The sequence below is a fragment of the Pristis pectinata genome, chromosome 17 (assembly GCF_009764475.1).
Source record: "Pristis pectinata isolate sPriPec2 chromosome 17, sPriPec2.1.pri, whole genome shotgun sequence".
In the NCBI taxonomy this organism is placed as follows: Eukaryota; Metazoa; Chordata; class Chondrichthyes; order Rhinopristiformes; family Pristidae; genus Pristis; species Pristis pectinata.
In genome coordinates, this window is record NC_067421.1 from 4,826,262 (window position 1) to 4,852,275 (window position 26,014).

The 26,014-nt window shown below is 43.2% G+C and overlaps 1 protein-coding gene across 3 annotated transcripts in view; it reads left to right on the top strand.

The window, feature by feature from the left end:
* The window catches only part of si:dkey-91m11.5 (PH_BCR_vertebrate and RhoGAP_Bcr domain-containing protein), a 362,049-nt gene that overhangs the window by 254,669 nt on the left and 81,366 nt on the right, over positions 1-26,014 (top strand). For all 3 annotated transcript variants that reach the window (XM_052032051.1, XM_052032049.1, XM_052032050.1), the window contains exons 11-13: positions 15-134; positions 811-886; positions 3,993-4,097. In XM_052032051.1, the coding sequence (XP_051888011.1) occupies positions 15-134; positions 811-886; positions 3,993-4,097 (301 nt within the window). The remainder of the gene's footprint in view (positions 1-14; positions 135-810; positions 887-3,992; positions 4,098-26,014) is intronic.

Here is a 26,014-nt window from a genome sequence, read left to right on the forward strand (position 1 = left end):
GTTTTTGTTCATAGAGAGCAAACAAGGGCAGCAAAGTAATTGAACGGCTGAAAAAGAAGCTATCAGAACAAGAATCATTGTTGTTGCTTATGTCTCCGAACATGGCTTTCAGAGTGCATAACAGGCATGGCAAGGTGAGTGTCCGGTCACTGGGACTGTCCAGTACAGACTCGGTATCACATGGGCTGCAGGGTCCCAAAAATACAAAATGATCTTGAACTAAGGTTAAGGCGGTACTTCCAACACAATGCTATTATCAAGCAGTCAACCTGCTCTATATATTGCTATTAAACTACTTACTAGAATATGTGCAATTAGTCTGGAAGTGAAGGTTTCTGGGTATCCTTCCTTAGAGCAGAAGCATTGCTTCCATGATTCCTGTACCACCAATTAGATCAGAATCTCAGCACATTATTGACATAATCCTTATTCTGTCACTCTGCTTTAATACACCACAGCTTGATTTCTAAAAAAAAAGTCACATTTGAACATAATTAATTGGCTGAGCCTGGAATTTCTAAATGGGAGCCCATAGCAAAAAAAGTTGACCTAAATGGAATGCCAAGAGCTTGGGTGAAATGGACTGGGAAAACACATGAGAAAAATTCATTAAATAGCATATTTATTTCCTCACAGTATTTTCTCCCTTTTTATATCTTTCTCCCACATGAGCTCCATCTATTCTGTTTCCTGAATAATGATTTAAGGTGCTTATCTCAGGAAAGAGGAGGCTGCTGTTAGGAGTATTTAACATCTGTTGACATAGTCTCTTCAAACTTGAATGTGGTAAAACTGGTTTCCATCTTACAGAGCTACGTATTCCTGATATCATCAGATTATGAAAGGGCTGAATGGAGAGAAATCATGCGAGAACAGCAAAAGAAATGTAAGTGATTTTAATCACTTTGTCTAAGATAGAGTCAACGTTTCATAGACGTGTACAGCACAGAAGTAGGGCTTTTTGCCCACTGTGTCCGTGCTGGTCATCGAGTATCTATCAATGCTAATTCCATTTACCAGCATCCAGCCTATAGCCTTCTATGCCTTGGTATTCCAAGTGCCTATCTAATTACTTATTACACCATTGTCAGGTTACCTGCCTCCATTACCCCCTCAAGCAGTGCATTCCAGCTTTCAAACACCCTCTTGATGAAAAACTTCTTCCACAAGCCCCCTCTAAATCTTCTACCTCTTACATTTATAACCAGACGTTATGGATTTAAAAACCTTGTTATGGGGAAGAAATTCTCACTATCTTTGGCCTTGTAATTTAGTGTAGCTCAGTCAGGTCTCCTGTCAGCCTTCCAAGGAATACAAGCCCACCCTATCCAGTCTCTTCCCATCACTGAAGAACTCCACTCCAAGCAACATCCTGTGAATCTCCTCTGCACTCTAGTGCAACCATGCAGTGATCAAAATTGCACACAGTACTCCAACTGTGGCCTAACTAATGTTTCATATAGTTGTAATTTATATAGCTGACTTCTGTATAATGCTGCAAACATCCCTGTCTCTTGCTGCAATTAAACTGTTCCAGTTTAGTGCTAAATATGGTGGTAGATTCATTTGTTACTGGAATTAATTTTTAAATTTACAGTATTAATGTTCACAATATCATAGTAATGTGCATAGTACTCAGGCCATGCGCAGAATTTTCTTTCAGTATAATAAAAGCCAGCAGCTTAGAACAGTTATGGCCTTATGTTCAAATTTGCAAAGTTAATTACGAATGCAAAAGCAGTCTTGTTACAAACTGCTTCAAACATCTCATGATTTGGGGAAGGAAGTTGCTGTGCAAAAATTCAAGGTGCCATTCTGTTCTGTCATTAATTCTGTTTCCCAGAAAAGTTGCCTGACCTCTTGAGTATTAATTGTGTTCTAAGTTTCCAGACTCAACGGTATTTTGCTTACTACTGTCATTGTATTCCATTTGCACTGTGCTTAGGGATTAAATTGTTGGGATGCGGTCTGTGCAATGGAAGTGGACTGTCTGCTCAGAACGTAACTGATTCACAGCAACACCTGTGCACTCTCTCCCTTGCCTCACTTTTGGTCCTGAAATGTTTCTTCTTCTGTCTCTCTATCTTCCCCTTCCATCTCTTCATTCTTTCCACTTTCTTTCCCTCTCTCCTATCCTTTCTTTTCTCATCCCTCCTCTTTAATATCCTTTCTTCTGCCTTTTCTCTCTTCCACTGCCCTCCTCCTCCCTTCACATGCCCTTTTCCCTGTTCAGTCCCGTGTGCTCTCACCTTCTCTTATTCCTTACCCTCTCCCATGTCTTTTCCCTCTCCCCTACCCTCTCCTTTTCCTTCCCTGCCTGCCATCCTCCTTCTATGTTCTCTTCATCCATTTCCTACCCTCTCTATCCCTTTCCCTCCAGCTTCATTTTTTTATTCTCTTCATCTCTCTCTTCTTCCTTCTGTGGTAAGTTTCAAAAGGAATTCAGGCTCAAGTGAGTTGTTTGATAAGTGCCGTTGAGATTATTGTTCTAGGTGGGGGGGTGCCAGTTGAGGGACTTAGTACAGGAATACTGAAATCTGTTAAAGTGGGGCCAGTTAAAATACGGCTGCAAACCAGCATTGACATTTGAGTATGTGAAGGATGAATGAAGACAAGCTTGGCCAGGATTTGCTGCAGCAGGGTGGGAGGTATCTAGGGCTGTGTCAGGGTACAGGTTTCCTATATCTCTCAGCTCAAAATATAAGTTGTTGGAAGTGTGAGCTGATAACAGCCTGGGCAGGATATTTGAGACCCTTAACTGATGAAGCTTAAAGAATGATTAAAGACTAAAGGGAGGGAGAATGCATCAAAATGGGAGAATGAAAAATGGGGTGAAATATAGAACAATTGTGATTGAAGAAGGTCAAAAATTCAAAGTATGTCATTTTTAATAATTAACTGCTGAAGGAATCACGTACTGCAGTTTTATTTGTTCATTTCTGGGTCTGAGATACTGATTTGCAGTTATTGACAACTATCATGTTAAAAGGATACATGCTATTAATTACTAGACTTAATTTTCTGACATAATTAAACTGTTCCAGTTTAGTGCTAAATATGGTTGGTAGATTCATTTGTTACTGGAACTGATTTTTAAATTTACAGTATTAATGTTTACAATATCATAGTAATGTGCATAGTACTCAGGCCATGCGCAGAATTTTCTTTCAGTATAATAAAAGCCAGCAGCTTAGAACAGTTATGGCCTTATGTTCAAATTTGCAAAGTTAATTATGAATGCAAAAGCAGTCCTGTTACAAACTGCTTCAAACGTCTCGATTTGGGGAAGGAAGTTGCTCTGCAAAAATTCAAGGTGCCATTCTGTTCTGTCATTAACTCCGTTTCCCAGAAAAGTTGCCTGACACAAGCTTTATGAGCAACTGATAGAAGAATAAGTGTGAGATACTATTTTCAGAAAGCTAATGAGAATCAGTAAAAACCTGTAGCAGTTCTCAATTAATGAAATGTATGTTGCAAGTTGCTGTTTAATTTACACATTATTAAAGGCATGTGTCATTCACATACCTTTTTTTAATTAGCAAATTTCATCCATTCTAATTTCAAGTTTGTCACTGTCATTGTTCACAAGTGGAGAATGGGACTGAGCAACAACACAAATGGAGCCACTTTCTGTCAATATCTTGAGACATAGCAAACTAAAAACAAAGTGTTAATTGATGTTCCTAATAATTCTTAGGAACAGAAAGTGATGTAATGCTCAACAAGGTAGAAGATCAGACCTCTATATGTGGCTTCTCAAAATGCTTCTCAATTCCTTCTCCGTTCAGAAATACATTTGTGCTTTATAACTTGTTATGCTGTCCTTTTCTCTGGCCTCTGCTGTCTGAGAGATGGTAGATGTTGCTTGACTTTGTCAATGACATATATTTTGTTAATAATGCATACACAACAAAGATACTTCTCATTATTTTTCCAAATCCTGCTGATAATATGTTTAATCCAGTGAATAACGTGAATTTCTGGTATTTCAGGCTTTAAGAGTTTTGCCCTCAGTACTGTTGAACTACAAATGCTCACAAACTCATGTGTGAAGCTGCAAACTGTCCATAACATTCCATTAACGATCAATAAGGAAGGTAAGCAGCAAATAATCTATTTATGATCTATATGGTTTTGAATGTCATTTTTTCTAACAAAATCTTCACAGCACACACCATTTGGCTCAGCAGTTCCATACCAACGTTTATGGACCACACAGTCTTCACTCTCTTTGCTGAACCCTGTTAAACTATCTTTCTAGATCACATTTTCCAGACATCCCAAAAGGATTTCTACCACCTGCCCCATCTGCAGAATGTGACAGCAAGTTCCATATTCTAACCATTTCTTTGTAAAGAAATACCTTCCTAATTCTTAACTGGGTTTAATAGTCACTGTCTTAATTTATGCTTTCTAGCTCTAGTCTCTACTGAGAGTGAAAACATCCACTTTACATTTACCCGATCAAATCATTTCATCCACTTAAGTGAATCACACTTGATAATGACCAAACTGTATTTATAAGATTGATGAATGTTGCATGATAGTCTTTGTCTGTACTTAAATAAGTAGTAATTGACTTTCAATGGAACAAGTATTGAGTCCAGGCTCATAGAACGCTTTCAGCTTTTATAATGTATGGCAGACATCTGGCATTTTACTTTTGGACATTGTGTTAGTTTTAATTCCAGGAATTCGGTATTCACATTGGCTGCAAAATCTGCCTCTCTCATTCCAGCAGCAGAATTGTAGACACATTAAATACATGGCTCTGTGCTTTTGTCAGAGTAATGGGGCCAAGAGCAGCATTCAACCACAGATTCTGTTTTTTGTCTAGGATCTGCCCAAAGTATTTTGAATGTTTAGAAGCTTCATTAAAACTTGGATTAACAAGTCTAGTTGCAAGTCGATCAAAAAACCTCGAACATTTTTTCCCTCTGCTCCGTATCATCTACAAAATGTACTTCAGTTATTTGCTTACACTGCTCTAGTCTGTGGCGGCTACCATCAAGCAAGATAAGAATAGCACTACCATTTGTAGGTTCTTCTCAGTCTACACCATCCTGACTTGGAATTATATTGCCATTCTTCATCATCACTGGGTTTGAATCCTTGAACACCACCCCCCCCCCCCAACAGTGTGATAGCAATGTCATCACCAGCTTTATAGAGGATGCAGAGGAGATTTACCAGGATGATGTCTGGATTAGAAAACATGTCTTATGAGGAACGGTTGAGTGAGCTAGGTCTTTACTCTTCGGAGCAACGCAGGATGAGAGGCGACTTGATAGAGGTGTATAAGGTTATGAGGGGCATAGATAGAGTGGACAGCCAGTAGCTTTTCCCCAGGGCGGCAATGACCAATACCAGAGTACATCTGTTTAAGGTCAGAGGAGGAAAGTTTAGGGGAGATGTCAGAGGTAGGTTTTTTACACAGAGAGTTATGGGTGCCTGGAACACACTGCTGGAGGTGGTGGGAGGGGCTGATACAATAGGAGCATTTAAGCAACTCTTAGATAGGCACATGGATGTAAGAAAAATGGAGGGTTATGGGCTTTGTAGGAGGGAAGGGCTAGATTGATCATGGAGTTGGTTTATATAGGTCGACACAACATTGTGGGCCGAAGGGCCCGTACTGTGCTGTACTGTTCCATGTTCTAATGAGCAAGGCAGTTTAAAAAGGCCATAACCACCTTGAGCAATCAGGATGAGCAATAAAAATAGGAACCTTGTAGGTGGCATTGCATAAATGCATAAAACAAACTCATTATTTCTTTTAGATCTATAGCAAATAATTATAAAGCTATTAGCATCGGCATTTAGGTCAACACTGCATGATTACCGAGATAAGCAACAACTAAACAGCAAGGACTAAGTTAGATCATGGGTGGATAAAAGTAACCAGATTTTGCTGACATTTAGGATGGCACCACAGCGTGGAGATACAGAGGGTGTAACTGGGCTCAGTGCTAAAATGTGGATTTGCTCAGTGTGGGAGTTTGGTGCAGGATGGAAGAATTAGGGCTGCTTTGTACTTCCTGTGGTTCATGGACACCTCAGGAAGTACAAAGCAGTAATGTTTTTTGAAATGCTTACAACAGACGTAAATGATGTATGCAAATAATATATACTAATTATCTTTTAATAAGTAAACTAACCAGTTAAAGACAATCCAAATTTCAAATAGGTACCTCAACTAATTGAATATGTAAATCTGGATTTGATCAGCATGACAGGGCAGGTGATGCATTGTAACTGCACTGTTCTGCAGTTGATGGAGACCAGTGAGATTCCTGCTACTGCGACCTGGGGAATTTTAAATCAGATTCATGGGCTGGAGTCTGAGAATCAGAATCAGGTTTATTATCACTGACATGTGTTGTGAAATTTGTTGTTTTGAGGCAACAGTACAGCACAAGACATAAAAATTACTATGTTACAAAAATAAATAGTGCAAAAGGGGAATAACGAGGTCGCGTTCATGGGTTCATGGACCGTTCAGGAATCTGATGGTGAAGGGGAAAAAGCTGTTCCTGAATCTTTGATTGTGGGTCTTCGGCTCCTGTACCTCCTTCCCGATGGTAGTAATGAGAAGAGGGCATGTCCCAGGTGGTGAGGGTCCTTAAGTGATGGATGCCGCCTTCTTGAAGCACCGCCTCTTGAAGATGTCCTCGATGGCAGGGAAGGTTGTGCCCGTGATGGAGCTGGCTGAGTCTACAACCCTCTGCAGCCTCTTTTGATCCTATGCATTGGAACTTCTGTACCAAGTGGTGATGCAACCAGTCAGAATGCTCTCCACCGTACATCTGTAGAAATTTGGTGACATACCAAATCTCCTCAAACTCTGAATGAGTACAGCCACTGGTGTGCTTTCTTCATGATTGCATCAATGTGTTGAGCCCAGGATAGATCCTCTGAGATGTTGACGCCCAGGAACTTGAAGCTGCTCACCCTTTCAACCACTGAAGTAATGTGTGTTCTCCCGACACTGTGATGCTTTGAGGAATGGGCATTTCTTCAGTTGAGATTTTGGAGCGTAAAGATGTGACTGCAAGTCAAGTGAGAAAGGGGACTCACGACGGAGTGATGCACAGACCATAACCTTTAACCTGATGAACAGATTTCAGACAGATTAGGGAAAAGGTTGTTGTCATGGGTGACTTCAACTTCCCCAAAATAGACTGGGGCCTCATTAGTGCAAGAGGTTTAGAATTTGTTAGTGCATACAGAGGGTTTCTTAAATCAGTATGTAGATAGTCCAACAAGAGGAGGGGCCATACTGGACCTGATGTTGGGACATGAGCCTGGCCAGGTGACCGACCTTTCAGTGGGGGAACATTCAGGAAATAGTGATCACAACTTAAGTTTTAAGCCAGCTATGAATAAGGATAAGGATGGACTTGTGGGAAAGTATTAAATTGGGAGCGGGGCAAACTACGAGACTATTAAGCAGGCACCAGGGAGAGTTAATTGGGAACGGCTGTTTTTTGGGCAAGTCCACATCTGACATTTGGAAGGTGCTTAAAGACCAACTGCACAGAGTAGGGGACCAGTAAGAAGGAAGGACAAGAATGCCTTCAAGAATGGTTAACCGTTCCTCTATCCATGCCATACGTTACCCCCAACTCCATGCATGCTTGCCTTTATTAGTCAAGGAATTAAGTTCAAGAGTCAGGAAGATATGTTGCAGCTTTATAAAACTCTGGTTTGGCCGCATCTGGAGTATTGCATTTAATTCTGGTCGCTCCATTACAGGAAGGTTGTGGAGGCTTTGGAGAGGGTGCAGAAGAGGCTTACTAGGATGCTGCCTGGATTAGAGGACATATGCTATAAGGAGAGGGTGGACAAACTTGGATTGTTTTGTATTGGTATTGGTTTATTATTGTCACTTGTACCGAGGTACAGTGAAAAACTTGTCTTGCAAACCGATCATACAGGTCAATTCATTACACAGTGCAGCTACATTGAGTTAGTACAGAGTGCATAGAAGTAGTACAGGTAGAAACAATAACAGTATAGAGTAAAGTGTCACAGCTACAGAGAAAGTGCAGTGCAATAAGGTGCAAGGTCACAACAAGGTAGATCATGAGGTCATAGTCCATTCATTGTATAAGGGAACCGTTCAATAGTCTTATCACAGTGGGGTAGAAGCTGTCCTTAAGTCTGGTGGTACGTTCCCTCAGGCTCCTGTATCTTCTACTCGATGGAAGAGGAGAGAAGAGAGAACGTCCCAGATGGGAGGCGTCTTTGATTATGCTGGCTGCTACACCAAGACAACGAGAGGTAAAGACAGAGTCCAAGGAGGGGAGGCTGGTATCCGTGATGCACTGAGCTGTGTCCACAACTCTCTGCAGTTTCTTGTGGTCCTGGGCAGAGCAGTTGCCGGACCAAGCCATGATACATCCAGATAGGATGCTTTCTATGGTGCATCGGTAAAAGCTGGTGAGAGTCAAAGGGGATAAACCAAATTTCTTTAGCCTCCTGAGGAAGTAGAGGCGCTGGTGAGCTTTCTTGGCCATGGCATCTACGTGACTTGACCATGACAGGCTATTGGTGATGTTCACACCCAGGAACTCGAAGCTCTCAACCCTCTCGACCTCAGCACCATTAATGTAGACAGGTGCATGTACACCGCCCCCTCTCCTGAAGTCAATGACCAGCTCTTTTGTTTTGTTGACATTGAGGGAAAGGTTGTTGTCATGACATCATTCCACTAAGCTCTCTATCTCCTTCCTGTACTCCAACTCATCGCTGTTTGAGATACGGCCTACAACGGTGGTATCATCTGCAAACTTGTAGATGGAGTTAGAGCAGAATCTGGCTACACAGTCGTGAGTGTATAAGGAGTAGAGTAGAGTGCTGAGGACGCAGCCTTGTGGGGCACCAGTGTTGAGAATAATCGTGCTGGAGGTATTGCTGCCTATCCTCACTGATTGTGGTCTGTTGGTTAGAAAGTCCAGTATCCAGTTACCGAGGGAGGTGTTGAGTCCTAGGTCTTGGAGTTCAGTGACACGCTTGCTTGGGATTATTGTATTGAAAGCAGAGCTGTAGTCAATAAACAATAGTCTAACGTAGGTGTCTTTACTGTCCAGATGCTCCAGAGCTGAGTGTAGGGTCAGGGAGATGGCATCCGCTGTAGACCTGTTCCGACGATAGACGAATTGCAATGGGTCCAGGTTGTCTGGGAGGCTGGAGTTGATGTGTGCCAAGACCAACCTCTCAAACCACTTCATGATGGTGGATGTCAGAGCCACTGGTCGGTAGTCATTGAGGCATGTTGCCTTGCTTTTCTTCGGTACCAGGATGATAGTGGTCTTCTTAAAACAGGTGGGAACCTGAGATTGAAGCAGGGAGAGGTTAAATATGTCCGCAAATACTTCTGCCAGCTGATCAGCACAAGATCTGAGCATATGGCCAGGGACACCATCTGGGCCAAGTGCCTTCCTCGTGTTCACTCTCCGGAAGACTGATCTTACGTCCTTAACTGTGATCACAGGTTCAGCTGCATTGGAGGCTGTCAGGGTGAATGGTGACAATCCACTTCCCTTCTGTTCAAAACAGGCATAGAATGTGTTAAGTTCATCAGGAAGGGATGTGCTGTTGTTAACTATGCAGCCCGGCTTTGTCTTGTAGCCTGTTATGGCATGTGAGCCCTGCCATAACTGACAGCTGGTCAGGGACTCTATTTTGAGTCGGTATTGCCTCTTGGCATCCCTGATAGCTTTCTGAAGGTCATACCTCGATTTTTTTGTACAGATCAGGATCACCAGATTTGTGTGCAGCGGTCCTCTCCTTCAATAGGGAGTGGATCTCCAGGTTCATCCATGGTTTCCTGTTTGGGAACACCCGTATTGTCTTCTTTGGTACACAGTCCACCACACACTTGCTGATAAAGTCTGTGATGGTGGTGGCATACTCATCAAGGCTGTCTTTGAACATGGACCAGTCCACTGTCTCAAAGCAGTCACGTAGGAGCTCATCTGCTTCCTCAGACCAGCACTGCACGACTCTCTGTACCGGATTCTCCCGTTCCAGTTTCTGTTTGTATGCAGGGAGAAGGAACACAGCCTGGTGGTCTGATTTCCCAAAGTGAGGACGAGGGGTGGCTCGAAAGGCACCTTTGATGGTTGTACAGCAGTGGTCAGGGGTGTTGGCGCCCCTGGTGGAGCAGGAGATGTGCTGATAGTATTTTGGTAACACACTCTTGAGGCTGGCCTGATTGAAGTCCGCTGCAATGATGAAGAGGGCCTCAGGGTATCTTGTCTCAAGGCTGTTGACCACGGAGTATAGCTCATTGAGTGCAGGCTTCATGTCCATCTGTGGTGGGATGTAGACTGCCATCAGGATAGCTGAAGTGAACTCCCTTAGCAGATAGAATGGTCGACACTTCACCGTTAGATATTCTAGGCTGGGTGAGCAGGAGCTCGCCAGAACCATCACGTCCGAGTACCATAAGTTATTGATTAAGAAGCAGACCCCTCCGCCTTTAACTTTGCCTGAGGACGCTGTACAGTCCATTCGATAGAAGCCCTCAGGTTAAGTAGCGCAGTCAGGTGAGGCAGGTGTGAGCCACGTTTCAGTGAGACATAGAAGCGGCGGAGGCTGAGGGGCAACCTGATGGAAGTTTATAAGATCATGAGAGGCATTGATAGACAGCCGGTATCTCCCTCCCAGGGTCAAAGTGTCCAATAGTAGAAGGCATAAAGTGAGGCAGGGGGGGTGGGGGTAAGTTCAAAGGAGATGTTTGGGGCAATTTTTTTACATAGAGAGTGGTGGGTGCCTGGAATGCGCTGCCTGGGGTGGTGATGGAGGCAAATACGTCAGAGGTGTTTAAGAGATGTTTCAGATAGACACATGAATGTGCAGAGAATGAAGGGATATAGACACTGTGTAGGCAGAAGGGATTAGTTTAGTTAGGCTTTTAATTACTAGTTTAATTAGTTCGGCATAACGTTGTGGGCCAAGGGACCTGTTCCTGTGCTGTACTGTTCTATGTTCTAACCTTGTCCAACGTTTTTTGTCTGTTGACCAAACACTGTAGGAATAACAGCCAATCAACAACATAGGTAGAACTAGAATTAAAGTTCTAGTGAGAGCTAGGTCAAAATTAAAATGCAGAATTCCAGCATTAATAATATACATTGGCATAGAGTTGAATGGTCAAAGGGTTGATTTCATGGTTCAAACAGTGACATGGAATGAGTTGGTCTCGCCTCATGAAACAGTGGCACCAAGCACTGGGAGAAGAGAGAACTGTTCACTTGGTACCGGTTTCATGTAAACTGGGATGGGACCAGTGTCCCCCTGAATCAGATAAGTAAAGCTATAGCAACGGCGTTAAACTAATAAACATTTGTTGGGGGGTGATGGGGTGAAGGAGAGCATTCGGTCAAGGATAAAGTTATAGATTCAAAGGGACAGGTTACAGTCGTCTTTCTCAATTTACTTGCCACTGGTGCGCCTCACTTGCTGATCTTAATACATAACGTGCCCAACAGTTTACTTCTCATACCTATTTAAAAGTATGTTTTGTACCTGTTATCTGATGGTAACAAAACACAAATCAGTATTCTGTCATATCCCACATTTCTTTGCTGCCAAATATCTAACAAACACATTTTAAATGAGCAAACTAAGTAAAATTATATTTTTTAAACGGGATGGCACAAGGGTTGAAACGGTGTACTGATTGGGCCACATCTGGGGGCTGCATATTGAGGACCACTGCCATAGAGAGAGTAGCAATTTGGGTAAAGATGAGCAGAGTTTAAACAAATGGTGTATTAGTTCACAATTCAAGGAAACCAGTTAGAGACAGAAGCTGTGTGGTGAATTAAGCATTTCAAGATAGTTGGTGCCTGGAGTGGACAGACAAAATGGAAATATGGGTGGGGTTGGCAGGGCAGGGAATAGACCAATGAGATTATTTCAGGTAATAAATGATAAGTGAAGGGCAGCAGTGCGGTATGGTTATTGCTCAGAAGAACAAGAAGCAGAATTGGGTGGAACAAAAGCGATAACAAGGGCCAGAAACATACACTGATTTTGGTGAGTTACAGGGTCCCCAAAAGCAGCAACAAAGAGGGAATTGATCAAGAAATTTGAAAAGTTTTTTTTGGAAATATAAACCAAGAAATATAAACCTCCAGGGAGCAGTCTACCTGGGACCTTATTTTATATAATGAGACAGTGCTGATTAATAACCTCCAGGGAAAAGTCAAAACAGGATGATAGAGTTTTGTGTGCAGTAGAACTTATCATAGATACATAGATAACCTACTAAAGGAGGGACCTAATCTTAGGGAATGTAGCCCAGCAAGTAGTTCAGGTCTCAGTGGGAGATCATTTTCAAGATAGTGACCATAACTCTGTAAGTTTTAAGATAGTTCTGAAAAGGGATAAAGTTGTCTGGAAATAAAGTCCCTGAATTGGGAGGCAGGGCCAATTTTGATGTTATGAAGTATAGGAGACTGCAGATGCAAGAATCCGGAGCAAAAAAGACAAGCTGCTGGAGTTTCTCAGCAGGTCAGGCAGCATCTCTGGAGGCAAAGGGATAATCAGCATTTCAGGTCAAGACCCTGCATCAGGACTGAGTGTAAAGGGGAGATATCCAGTATAAAGAGGTGTGGGAAGAAGTGAGGCTGGAACTGGCAAGCGATGGATGGATCCAGGTGAAGAGGGATTAATAGGCAGATGGAGCCAGGTGGGGGAGGGAAGGTTAGAGATAGCGACATTTCCATGCTGGATGACTCTATAATATCACAAGGCTGGACCTGCCAAAAGTAGACTGTGAGCTGCTACTTGCAGGTAGGTCTACATCAACAAGTGGAAGACATTCAGAAATGAAATAAAGAGAGTTCAGGGCCAACGTGTTCCCATAAGTGTGAATGGGATGGACAGCTAGTCCAAGAAACCCTGGATGTAAAGAGATATCAAGGGCTGAATGAAAAAAGAAAGGCAAATGGCAGATGTGGAGATGCCAGATGACTACGGGACAGCAAATTATAGGCCTGTGAGGTAGGTAAGTTATTGGCAAAGGTTCTGAAGTCCAGGATTAATCTGCACTTAGAAAGCAAAGATTAATAAAAGGTGGTCAGAAGAACTTTGTTCAGAGGAGATTGTGTCTGACCGATTTGTTTGAATTTTTCAGAGGTAACAAAATATATCGGTGGGAGCAGTGTGATTGATGTGGTTTGCATGGACTACTGTGAGGCCTTTGACCAGGTCCTACATAGGAGACAGAAAGTTAGAGTCCATGGGATGGCAAGTTGACAAATTGGATTCAAAATCGGCTTGGGAATAGAACATAGAACATTACAGCACAGTACAGGCCCTTCGGCCCACAATGTTGTGCCAACGTTTTATCCTGCTCTAAGATCTACCTAACCCTTCCCTCCCACATAGCCCCCTATTTTTCTGTCATTCATGTGTCTATCTAAGAGTCCCTTAAATGTCCCTAATGTATCTGCCCCCACAACCTCTGCCGGCAGTGCATTCCACGCACCCACCGCTCTCCATAAAAAAAAACTTACCCCTGACATCTCCCTTATATCTTCCTCTAATCACCTTAAAATTCTGTCCCCTCCTGTTAGCCATTGTTGCCCTGGGAAAAAGTCTCTGACTGTCCACTCGATCTATGCCTCTTATCTCTATCAAGTCACATCTCATCCTCCTTCTCTCCAAAGAGAAAAGCCCTAGCTCACTCAACCTATCCTCATAAGACATGCTCTCCAGTCCAGGCAGCATCCTGGTAAATCTCCTCTGCATTCTCTCTAAAGCTTCCACATCCTTCCTATAATGAGGCAACCAGAACTGAACACAATACTCCAAGTGTGGTCTAACCAGAGTTGTATAAGGGGCAAAGAGTGAAGATGGGGGTGTTGATTTGTGATTGGAAGCCTGTGACCAGTAGTTTACCACAGGATGTATCTTATTTTATGTATATATAAAAAAAGTATAACGATTTGGATATGAATGTAGGATGTACAGTTAATATGTTTGCAGATGAATGTAAATCGGTAGTGTTGTTGATAGTGAGGAGGATAGTTGTAAACTAATGGATGATATTCATCATTGGTGAGATAGACTGGATGAAGTCCAGGTGAAGAGCCTCGACCCAAAACGTCAACTGTCCGATTCCAGACTATCCAGGAAATAGATAAAGCCAAAGACACCATCAAGCACGGTAGAGTGGGATCCAGAGTTCAGGAGGAAGGAAAGGATCTTGGTCCCAAACAGTTCATCTTTACCATGGATATACGATCCCTCTACACCTCGATCCCACACTCAATGGACTAAGTGCCTCCCTCAGTTCTTCCTTGAACAGAGGCCCAACCACTGTTTCTCTGCCAAGAGCTCATTCGCCTCGCTCAGTTCATTCCCACATTGAACTACTCTTATCATGCTACTTGTTTTCTCCAGATCAAAGGTGCAGCTGTGAGAATTTACATGGGCCCAAGCTCCACCTGTCTTTTTGTGGGATACGTGGAAAAATCGTTGTCTCTGTCCCATTCAGGTCCCCTCCCTCAACTCTTCTGGAGCATCAACACCTATACTGGTGCTGCATCCTGCACTTATATAGAACTCACATTTCATGACATCGGTTAGCGACAAACATCCACTACAAACCCACAGCCTCCTGCAGCTATCTCAGCAACACTTCCCACCCTGCCTCCTGGAAGCATTCCATTCCATTCTCCCGGTTCCTCTGTCTCCATCACATCTACTCTGATAACAAGATTTTCTATCCAGGTGCTTCTGCAGCCTCTCTTTTCTTCCCAAACCATGGTTTACTGTCTCCTGTAGTTGATATGGCCACTCATTATATCTCATTTGTTTACTCTCAGTCCCTCTCCTCCCAGGCAGAGCATGGATAGAGTTCCCTGGTCCTCACTTCCCACCCCACCACCCTCCATATCCTTCGCAACCCCCGCCACCTTCTCCGAGATTCCACCACCAGGCACATCTTCCCCTCCCCTTTCAGCATTCTGAAGGGACCGTTCCCTCATCAACTCCATAATCTGCACTTCTGCCCCCACGAATTGTTTTCTGGGACTTTCCTAAGCAACCATGGGAAACAGCTCTTCCCTTCCCATCATCCAGGGATCCAAACCTTCCTTTCAGGTGAAGTAGTGATTTGTCTGCACTTCCAATTTAATGGTCTTTATTGGCTGCTCACAATGTGATCTACATTGAAAAGATAAACACAGATTGGGTGCAAAAATTAAACTGCTGGAAGAACTCAGTGAGTCAGGCAGCATCTGTGGAGACAAGGGAATCTTCAGCTAAGACCCTGCATCAGCAGATTGGGTGACTGCTTTGTGGAGCACCTACAGTATGTTTAGTCCACAGAGGGGAATGTGAGCTTGCTGTTGCCTGCCACTTGTAATTCATCATCTGTGAACTGTCTGTCCGTGTCTTCTGTTAAAATGAAGCCCAGAGTATGCATGAGGAACATCACCTTCCACCTTTCTATGTATCAGATCTGGTTAGTCCTGCTGCAGTAACTCTGTTTTTCTCTCCACTAGCACAGCCTGACCAGCTGGGCATTTCCTACTGCCATTGCCAGCTTTTACATTTCCTTTGTTTGTATTCTCACTTCAAACTGCCTTCATTAACCAATTAACTAGATGGCTTCATCAACAGTAAATGAAAATTAAAAACTGCAGATGCTGGAAATCTGAAGAAAAACAAAATGTTGGAAACACTCAGCAAGTCAGGCAGTATCTGTGCACTGAGAAAAAAGTTAATGTTTCAGGTCAGACACCATTCATTAGAACTGGAAAAGGGAAATAAAATAAGTGGTTTTAAGCTGCAGTGAAGATGGTGGGAGGGATGGCTAGAACAACGGGAATATCAGTGGTAGAGTCATTGTCAAGTGGTCTCTGTACACCAGAGAAACAAAAGCAGATTGGGCGATTACTCTGCAGAACGTCGGGATGACCCTAATCTTTATGTGCCTACCACCTTTCCTAAAGGTTAACTTGCAATCTGAGTCAGTAGTAAGGAAGGCAAATGCAATGTTAGCGTTCATTTCAAGAGCACTAGAATGTAAAAGCAAGGATGTAATGCTGAGGCTTTAGAAGGTGTTGGTTAGACCATGTTTGGAATATTTTGAGCAGCTTTGAGCCCCATATCGAAGGCATTGGAGAGGGTCCGGAGGAGGTTTACAAGAATGATCCCAGGAATGAAAGGGTTAGCATATGAGGAGCGTTTGATGGGCCTGTAGTCGCTGGAGTTTAGAAGGATGAGGGGGGATTTCATTGAAACCTACCGAATATTGAAAGGCTTGATAGAGTAGACGTGGAGAGGATGTTTCCAGTGGTGGGAGAGTCCAGGACCAGAGGGCACAGCCTCAGAATAGGACGTCACTTCAGAACAGAGATGAGGAGGAATTTATTTAGCCAGCGGGTGGTGAATCTGTGGAATTCATTGCCACGGATGACTGTGGAGGCCAAGTCATTGGGGACATTTCAAGTGAAGATTGATAGGTTCTTCATTAGTAAGGGCGTCAAAGATTACAGAGATTTACGAGGAAAAGCAAGATGGCACCGGAGCGTGGTGACTCGTTGCAAGCTGCTCTCTGCAGATCTACTCATTACTTTTACTATAATCATTCTACCCTGTACTACCTCAATGCACTCTCTACTAACTCAATGTATCTGCATTGTGTAATGAATTGATCTGTATGAACAGTATGCAAGCCAAGTTTTTCACTGTACCTCAGTACAAGTGACAATAATAAACCAATACCAATATGAGAAGGCAAAAGAATGGGGTTGAGAGGGAAAAATAAATCAGTCATGATCAAATGACAGAGCAGCCTTGAAGGGTTGAATGGCCTGATTCTGCTACTATGTCTTATGGTCTTTAATTCTCCAAACAATCCCACTATAACCTATCGCTGTATGGCCTCCTACACCACTGCAGCGAGGCCCTCTGTAAACACTTAATTCTTTGTCTGGGCATGTGGCAGCCTTCCAGGTACAATATTGAATTCGCTAACTGTAGAAAATTCCCTTTCTCTGCTTTTATCAGAACTGGCATTGGTGCTGTAAGTCATCCTTTTGTGGAATTCCCATGAATCCATTGACCTAGCATCACCCTATTCACAGACATTCTCTTTGTCCTTCCCATCCCTCCCTTCACTTTCACTGAAAACCGCCTTTTTATCTCTTGTTCCCAGTTCTGATGAAGCGTTTTGCATCTGAAACGTTAATTGTGTTTATCTTTGCATGGATGCTGCCTGACCTGCTGAGTGATTTCACCAATCTCTGCATTTCTTTGGCTTTCCCTGAAGCCTATGCCCTTACTCTATCAGAGATAGTTCTTCTGTCCTATTCACCCTTTCCTTCTCCCAGCCTCTTTGCAACATAAAATTAACTTGTTTTCTCTCTTTTGCCCAGTTCTGACAGGGCCTTCAACTTGAAATGTTCACTTATTTTCTCTTCCCACTCATTCAGGCTCAATGTTGACAACATTATCTGTTTTTTTGGTAATTTAAATCTTTGGGCTGAAGAGTCTTAGAAGATGTGAATTACACCAGGTACATGATAGCAGAGCAGTTAAGTTACTGAGCTTGTAAACCAGTAGCCAGGACTGACAATCCAAAGACCTGAGTTCAGATTTCAGTTCATAATCTGGAAGAAAAAGTCTGTTAGTAATGATGACCACAAAACTTCAGGGGAGGGAGTCCGCTAACACCCAATTGATTCCGAGGTACTGGTATTGGTTTATTATTGTCACTTATACCGAGGTACAGTGAAAAGCTTGTCTTACAAACTGATCATACAGGTCAATTCATTACATAGTGCAGTTACATTGAGTCAGTACAGAGTGCATTGATGTAGTACGGTAAAAACAATAACAGTACAGAGTAAAGTGTCACAGCTACAGAGTAAAGTGTCACAGCTACAGAGAAAGTGCAGTGCAATAAGGTGCGAGGTCACAACAAGGTAGATCGTGAGGTCATAGTCCTTCTCATTGTATAAAGGAACCATTCAATAGTCTTATCACGGTGGGGTAGAAGTTGTCCTTAAGCCTGGTGGTACGTGCCTTCAGACTGCTGTATCTTCTACCCGATGGAAGAGGAGAGAAGAGAGAATGTCCCGGGTGGGTGGGTCTTTGATTATGCTGGCTGCTTCACCAAGACAACGAGAGGTAAAGACAGAGTCCAAGGAGGGGAGGCTGGTGTCCGTAATGCACTGGGCTGTGTCCACAACTCTCTGCAGTTTCTTGCAGTCCTGGGCAGAGCAGTTGCCATACCAAGCTGCGATACATCCAGATAGGATGCTTTCTATCGTGCATCTGTAAAAGTTGGTGAGAGTTAAAGGGAACAAACCAAATTTCTTTAGCCTCCTGAGGAAGTAGAGGCACTGGTGAGCTTTATTGGCCATGGCTTCTACGTGATTTGACCAGGACAGGCTATTGGTGATGTTCACTCCTCGGAACTTGAAGCTCTCAACCCTCTCTACCTCAGCACCATTGATGTAGACAGGTGCATGCACACTGCCCCCTTTCCTGAAGTCAATGACCAGCTGTTTTGTTAGAAATTCATTGGCAATTAATGATGGGCAGGAAGTGCTGAAAATTGAATAAGTACAGCGAAAGTAGTGATGAACTGGAACTTACTAACAAAGTCACTCAGTGGCTTCAGAAGGAAATTGGATGGGTAAGGCTGTGGGGAAAGAATCTGAAAATGGGACTGGGACTGTAGAGTACACCAGTGTAGCATTGCAAGGCTTATCATCATATAGTTACACAGGTCCTTCAACCCAACTTCTCCATACCAACCAACTTGCCTATGTCTCATTTGCCTACATTTGGCCCATCTCCCTATAAACCTTTTCTGTCCATGTACATCTAAATGTCTTTTAGACATTGTAATTGTCCTCGCCTCTGCAGCTTACACTGGCAGTTCATCGTCTATGTGGAAAACTTGCCCCTCAAGTCCCCTTTAGATCTATCCCCTCTCACCTTAAATCTATGCCCTCTAGTTTTAGACTCCCCTACCTGGGAAAAAGATAGTGACCATCCACCTTATCCATGCCCCTCATGATGGTTGGTATAAACCTCTGTAAGGTCACGCTTTAGCCTCCTTCACTCCAGGGAAAACAGCCCCAGCTTCTTCAATCTTTCCGTATAAAGCCTTCGAGTCCCAGCAACATATGAATCTTTTCTGCACCCTTTCCAGTTTAATAACACCCTTCCTATAGCTAAATAACCAGAACGGTACACAATACTCCAAATGCGGTCTCACCGCCGTCTTGTACAGTTGTAACATGACATCCCAACTCGTGTACTCGATGCCCTGACCGATGAAGGCAAGTACGCCAAATGCTTTCTTCACCACCCTGTCTACCTGTGTCGCCACTTTCAGGGAATTATCCACTGGTTCACCTCAGTCTCTCTGTTCTACAACACTGTCCAGGGCCCTACCATTTACTGTGCAAGACCTGCTCTGGTTTAACTTACCAAAATGTAACACTTCGTACTTGTCCAATTTAAATTCAATCTGCAATTCACATTTGAGAAAACTCTGTTCATCCATCAAACGTGCAGCTCCTTCCGACAGAATGATTAGTAGTTGATAATTAATCACCAAATATGCACTTGTTTTAGCTCCTGTTGGGTGAGCAAATACCAAGAATAGCATCAATAAACCATGGATTTTTTTAAGTGCGTTGGTAGGTTTTTTGAGGACTCCATTCCACTATCATCAGTCAGAGGCACAAAATGTCATGAACAAGTGCATGTATAGAATTTGTTATGTCAGAAAAGGAGGCCACTTAGGCCCATCTAGTCTGCACCAGCTCCTTATAGAGGAATCCAGACAGTCTTATTTCCCCACAGCCTGCATCTTACTTCTCCTCAAGAACCTATTCAATAACCTTTTGAAAACATTCATGGATAGTTTCCCTCATCCTTTGAGGCAGTGAGTTCTGGATCTTCACCACTATCAACAAAAAAAGTATCTTTCACAAATCTCCCCTGCACAATTATATGTTTTTTCCTTTGAGCTAAGGTACGAAGAGGGGTGGCAGGGGGAGCAGATTGGACAGAACATAAAATAGAAAAAGTAGAGTACAAGGTAAAGGTAACCAGAAATATAAAAATGTATTTTATAAACTGTGACACCGTGGCAAATCTAGTAGAGCTGCTGTCTCACAGCAGGCAGGTTTGCTAGGGTGGTTCAGGAGGGTTTAAAACTAGTTTGCGAGGGGGATGGGAACCAGAGGGGTAGGTCAGAGGAAGAAGTGGATGTGGAAAAGTCAGATCTAACATGTAGAGAGGCTTTGAGGAAGGAGAAGCAGAGTACAGGGTATAAAAGTAGAAAGGTGGATGGGCTAAAGTGCATTTACTTAAATGTAAGAAGTGTCAGGAATAAGGGTGATGAACTGAGAGCTTGGATAAGTACATGGGACTATGATATTGTTGCTCTTGCAGAGATTTGGCTGTCACCAGGGCAGGAATGGATACTGAATATTCCTGGATTCTGTGTTTAAAAGGGATGGGGGGGGTGGGGGTTGGAGAAGAGGAAGAGGGGTGGCAATACTGGTCAGGGAAACTATTACAGCTGCAAAAAAGGGTGGATAATGCAGAAGGATCCTCTCTAGAGTCAATGTGTGTGGAAGTTAGGAACAAGAAAGGAGCTGTTACTCTACTGGGAGTATTCTATAGCCTCCCCCCAGTAGCAGGAGGGATACTGAGGAGCAGATTGGGAGGCAGATTTTGGAAAAGGTGTAAGAATATAGGGTGTTATCATGGGAGACTTCAACTTCCCAAACATTGATTGGCACCTGCTTAGTGCCAAAGGTTTAGGACAGGCAGAGTTTGTTAAGTGTGTCCAGGGCGGATTCCAGTCACAGTATGTTGACAGGCCGACTAGAGGGAATGCTATATTATATCTAGTTTTAGGTAATGAACTGGGTCAGGTGACAGATCTCTCGGTGGGTGAGCATTTGGGGGACAGTGACCACCGCTCCATAACCTTTAGCATTGTCGTTGGCAAGGATAGGAGCAAAGAGGACAGGAAGATATTTAATTGGGGAAGGGCAAATTATGAGGCTATAAGGCTAGAGCCAATGTAAATTGGAATGACATTTTGAAGGGAAATGTACTATGGAGATGCGGTCGTTGTTCAGGGATCTCTTGCAGGATGTTAGGGATAAATTTGCCCCGACGAGGCAGAGAAGGAATGGCAGGGTGAGGGAACCATGGGTGACGAGAGGTGGAACAACTAGTTCGGAAGAAGAAGGCAGCATACATAAAGTTTAGGCAGCAACGATCAGACAGAGCTCATGAGGAATATAGAGTAGCAAGGAAGGAACTTAAGAAGAGGCTGAGGAGAGCAAGAAGGGGACATGAAAAGGCCTTGGCGAGTAGGGTTAAGGAGAATCCCAAGGCTTTTTTCACATACGTGAAGAGCAGAAGGGTGACAAGAGTAAAGGTAGGTCCGATTAGAGACAAAGTGGGAAGCTGTGCCTGGAAGGTGTGGAAGTGGGTGAGGTTCTCAATGAATACTTCTCTTCAGTATTCACCAAGGAGAGGGGTCTTGATGAAGCTGAGGACAGTGTTGGTAAGAGAGAGGATGTGTTGAAGCTGTTAGAAAATATTAGAACAGATAAGTCCCCGGGGCCTGACAGAATATTCCCCAGGCTGCTTCGTGAAGGTAGGGAAGAGATTGCTGAACCGTTGGCTAGGATCTTTGCGTCCTCGTTGTCCATGGGATTGGTACCGGAGGATTGGAGGGTGGCAAATGTTGTCCCTTTATTCAAAAAAGGCAGTAGGGATAGTCCAAGGAATTACAGACCAGTGAGCCTTACGTCTGTGGTGGGCAAGCTGTTGGAAAGGATTCTAAGAGATAGGATCTATGAGCATTTAGAGAATCATGGACTGATTAGGGACAGCCAGCATGGCTTTGTGAAGGGAAGATCATGTCTCACAGGTCTGATAGGGTTCTTGGAGGAGGTGACCAGGAAGATTGATGAGGGTAGTGCAGTAGATGTGGTCTACATGGATTTTAGTAAGGCATTTGACAAGGTTCCACATGGTAGGCTTCTTCAGAAGGTCAGAGGGCATGGGATCCAGGGAGGCTTGGCCATGTGGATTCAGAATTGGCTTGCCTATAGAAAGCAGAGTGTTGTGGTGGAGGGAGTGCATTCAGATTGGAGGGCTGTGACTAGTGGTGTCCCACAAGGATCGGTTCTGGGACATCTACTTTTCGTGATATTTGTTAATGACTTGGATGAGGGTGGGTTAGCAAGTTTGCAGATGACACAAAGGTCGGTGGTGTTGCGGATAGTGTGGAGGACTGTCAAAGTTTGCAGATGGATATTTGATAGGATGCAGAGCTGGGCTGAGAAGTGGCAAATGGAGTTCAATCTGGAGAAGTGTGAGGTGGTACACTTTGGAAGGACAAACTCCAAGGCGGGAGTACAAGGTTAATGGCAGGATTCTGGGCAGTGTGAAGGAGCAGAGGGATCTGGGGGTTCATATCCATAGATCACTGAAAGTCACCTCACAGGTGGATAGGGTAGTTAAGAAAGCTTATGGGATGTTAGTTTTCATAAGTCGTGGGATCGAGTTTAAGAACCGCAAGGTAATGATGCAGCTCTGCAAAACTCTGCTTAGACCATACTTGCAGTACTGTGTCCAGTTCTGGTCGCCTCATTATAGGAAGGATGTGGAGGCATTGGAAAGGGTGCAGAGGAGATGCTGCCTAGATTGGAGAGTATGGATTATGAGGAGAGACCAAGGGAGCCGTGGCTTACTCTTTGGAGAGAAGGAGGATGAGGGGAGACCTGATAGAGGTATACAAAATATTAGAGCAGTAGATAGAGTAGACAGCCAGCGCCTCTTTCCCAGGGCACCAATGCTCAATACAAGAGGGCATGGCTTTAAAGTAATGGGTGGAAGTTCATGGGAGATACCAGAGGGAGGTTTTCACCCAGAGAATGGTTGGTGCATGGAATGCGCTGCCTGGGGTGGTGGTGGGAGGCAGATACATTTGTCAAGTTCAAGAGCTTGTTAGATAAGCATATGGAGGAATTTAAAATAGAGGGATATGTCGGAGGAAGCAGTTAGATAGTCTTAGGTGTGGTTTGAAGGGTGGCACAACATGGTGGGCCAAAGGGCCTGTATTGTGCTGCATTGTTCTATGGTTCACATTTAATCCTGATCTTGGGTGCCATCTATGTGGAGTTTGCATGTTATCCCATGACTGGATAAGATTCCTCCAGATGCTCTGTTCCGTCTCAAATTCACGACGTGCAGGTTGATAACCTGGGGTCATTGTCAGCGCACTGACTCTGCCATCAACCACCTATTTACATTAGACCCAATTTTTATTCTCCCTGCATTCCCATCAGTTTCTCCTTATATTCTATCACTCACACTCGGAGCAATTTATAATGGCCAATTAACCTACCAACCTGTACGTCTTTGGGAATTGGGAGAAAACCGCAGCATCCAGGGTCAGCACTGAACCCAGGACTCTGGCACTGTGAGGCAGCGGTCCTGCCAGCTGCACCACTCTGCTGCCCTGAATTGACTGCTGTAAATCATCCCTAATGAATAGGTGAGTGGCAGTGTCTGAGGGGAGTTGATGAGAATGTGGAGAATTTTAAACAATAGGATTAGTGTAAAATGGATGGTTGACAGTCGACACTGACACACTGGGCTGAAGGGCCCGTTTCTGTGCTTTCTGTTCCTATGGTTCTGTATAATAAAATTTTCTGTGGATATACTAAAATGAAAAGAGTTAATGAAATGGGCTTTGGTCCTACAGAAAGTGAGTCAAAGGATTTAATTATGGAAAACAAGGAGATGGCAGATGAATTAAGCAAGTATTTTGCATTTATCTCCATTTATACAAATTAATCCCAGAATTAGCTCTAAATCAGGATTTTGAAGTCAGGATGAAATGACTAGTGTGGCATGATTAGTGCCGGGGCCTCATTTGAGTAATTTATGTAAATGACCGAACTGAGTTACCAACCAACCTGGTTGCTAAATTTGGCGTAAAGATAAGCAGGAAAGTGCCTTGTGAAGAGAACACAAGGCACACAGAAATGTTAATTACATGAGCAAAAGTCTGGCAAACGGAGTATCATGTATGGAAAATGTGAAATTGTATGTTTTGGCAGGAAAAATACAAACAAAGCATTTTATCTAAAAGATGGAGATTTGCAGGCTCTGAGGTGCAAAGGGATCAGGAGGTCCTAGTACATGATCACAGAAGGCAAGCATGTAGGGTTAGAAAGTAATGGGAAAGCAGACAGAATGTTGTCGTTTATTGCTGGGGAAATTAAATACCAATGTAAAGATGTTTTGCCTCAGTTACAAAAGACATTGGTGAAAGCACAAAGGGTGTGCGCTGTACAGTATTAGCCTCCTCAGTTAGGGAAGGATGTAAATGTGCTGGAAGCATTTCAGAAAAGGTTTGCTAATTCAATACCTGGAGGTTGTCTGAAAAAAAAAGGTTGGGTAGATTAGGCTTGTTTCTGCTAAAGTTGAGAAGAGTGAGAGAGGACTTCATTGAGAGAGACAAGATCCTGAGGGGTTTTGACAGGGTGGATGTGGAGAGGATGCTTCCCTTGTGGGAAAAATTACAGGCCGTCCCCAGGTTACAGACCCCCTTACTTGTGGACCCCCTTACTTATGAATCAACTCCCATAATATCATTAAATTCAGAAGTCCGACGTAAGTACATATGTTTGCTCCCATGAGCATCAGATCTAGTTTCCTCTCTCGCTCCATTTAAGTAATCGTTCTTTCTTGTCAGTCAATGGGATTTTGATGCTGTTCATTGCAATACTGTGGAGGTATGGTTACCATATCGAGTAATTTTTGTGTATTTTCCAACTTCTGGATAAAACTGACTTACGGACGTCTGTAAAAACAGAACCCAATCGTTATCCAGGGATGGCCTGTAAGGGGTGACCAACTTAAGATAGAGATGAGGTAAAGCTTTTTCTCTCAGAAGTCATGAGTCTTTGGAAGTAAAGGGCCATACTGGTTGAAGGGATGCAGAGCTGAGGTCACAGTCAGATCAGCCATGATTGTGGAAAACAGTAGAGGCGACTGAAAGGGCTGAGTGGCCTTCTGCTGCTCTTAACTTGTTCTTTTTGTATGTTCATACATCATTTTTGTCCATTGTTACAGATCTGTTTCCTGGTCCCTGAATCCTCTGCCAGTGATAACCCTTTCTCGCTATTTACGCTGTTTATTCTGTCATGATTCTGAAAAAGCAGTCATAATCCTGATCATAACTCTGCAAAGCTGATAGCAACTTGTGGTGTCTGGATGTGCAGTATTATATATGGAAACACTGCTGTCAGGTGTACCTGCTCCTTTACTGAGCATGCTCCGCAGTTTGCAGATCCATTTAGGTTATCCAGTAATGTAAACTTCAAGATTTTATGCATTACTCATGCTCTGAAAAACTTTGAAAAAGTTAATAAAGAATGTGGTGGAAATACTCAGCAGTCAGACAGGATTTGTGAAGGAGGAAGCAATGTTAAAGTTTTAAGTCAGTGACCTTTCATTATCGAAAATGTTAAGCCTTGTTGGCTGGGAAGTCACAGAGCTCCAACAGTATATTAGGACATAAATAAGCTAAAGTAATGTCTTTGACCCAGAGAAACAAATGTTATAAATGTGGACTTTTATTCTTTTAGAATAAGATTTGAAACTGCCATGTTTTTAATTATAAAAAATGTAGTTTAATTTTCCCTTTCTGTTTATGATTGAATTCCAAGTGTATATTCCCAATCCCAAACTTTCCGTAAAAGGTTTAAAAATTAACTCTTTCCACTTTATTTTGTTGTCAATGAGAAATATTCAGTCTGATTAGCTGGCACAATCCCCTTCAGATGGCACCAGACAACATTTCATTGTAAGGAAAAGTAAAGTCCATACCATTTTGGGTGGATTTGTCACAGCACGCAGACAGGCCCATCAGCCCTTTGAGTCCATGCCAACCATCAAGCATCCATTTACAACAATCTTACAC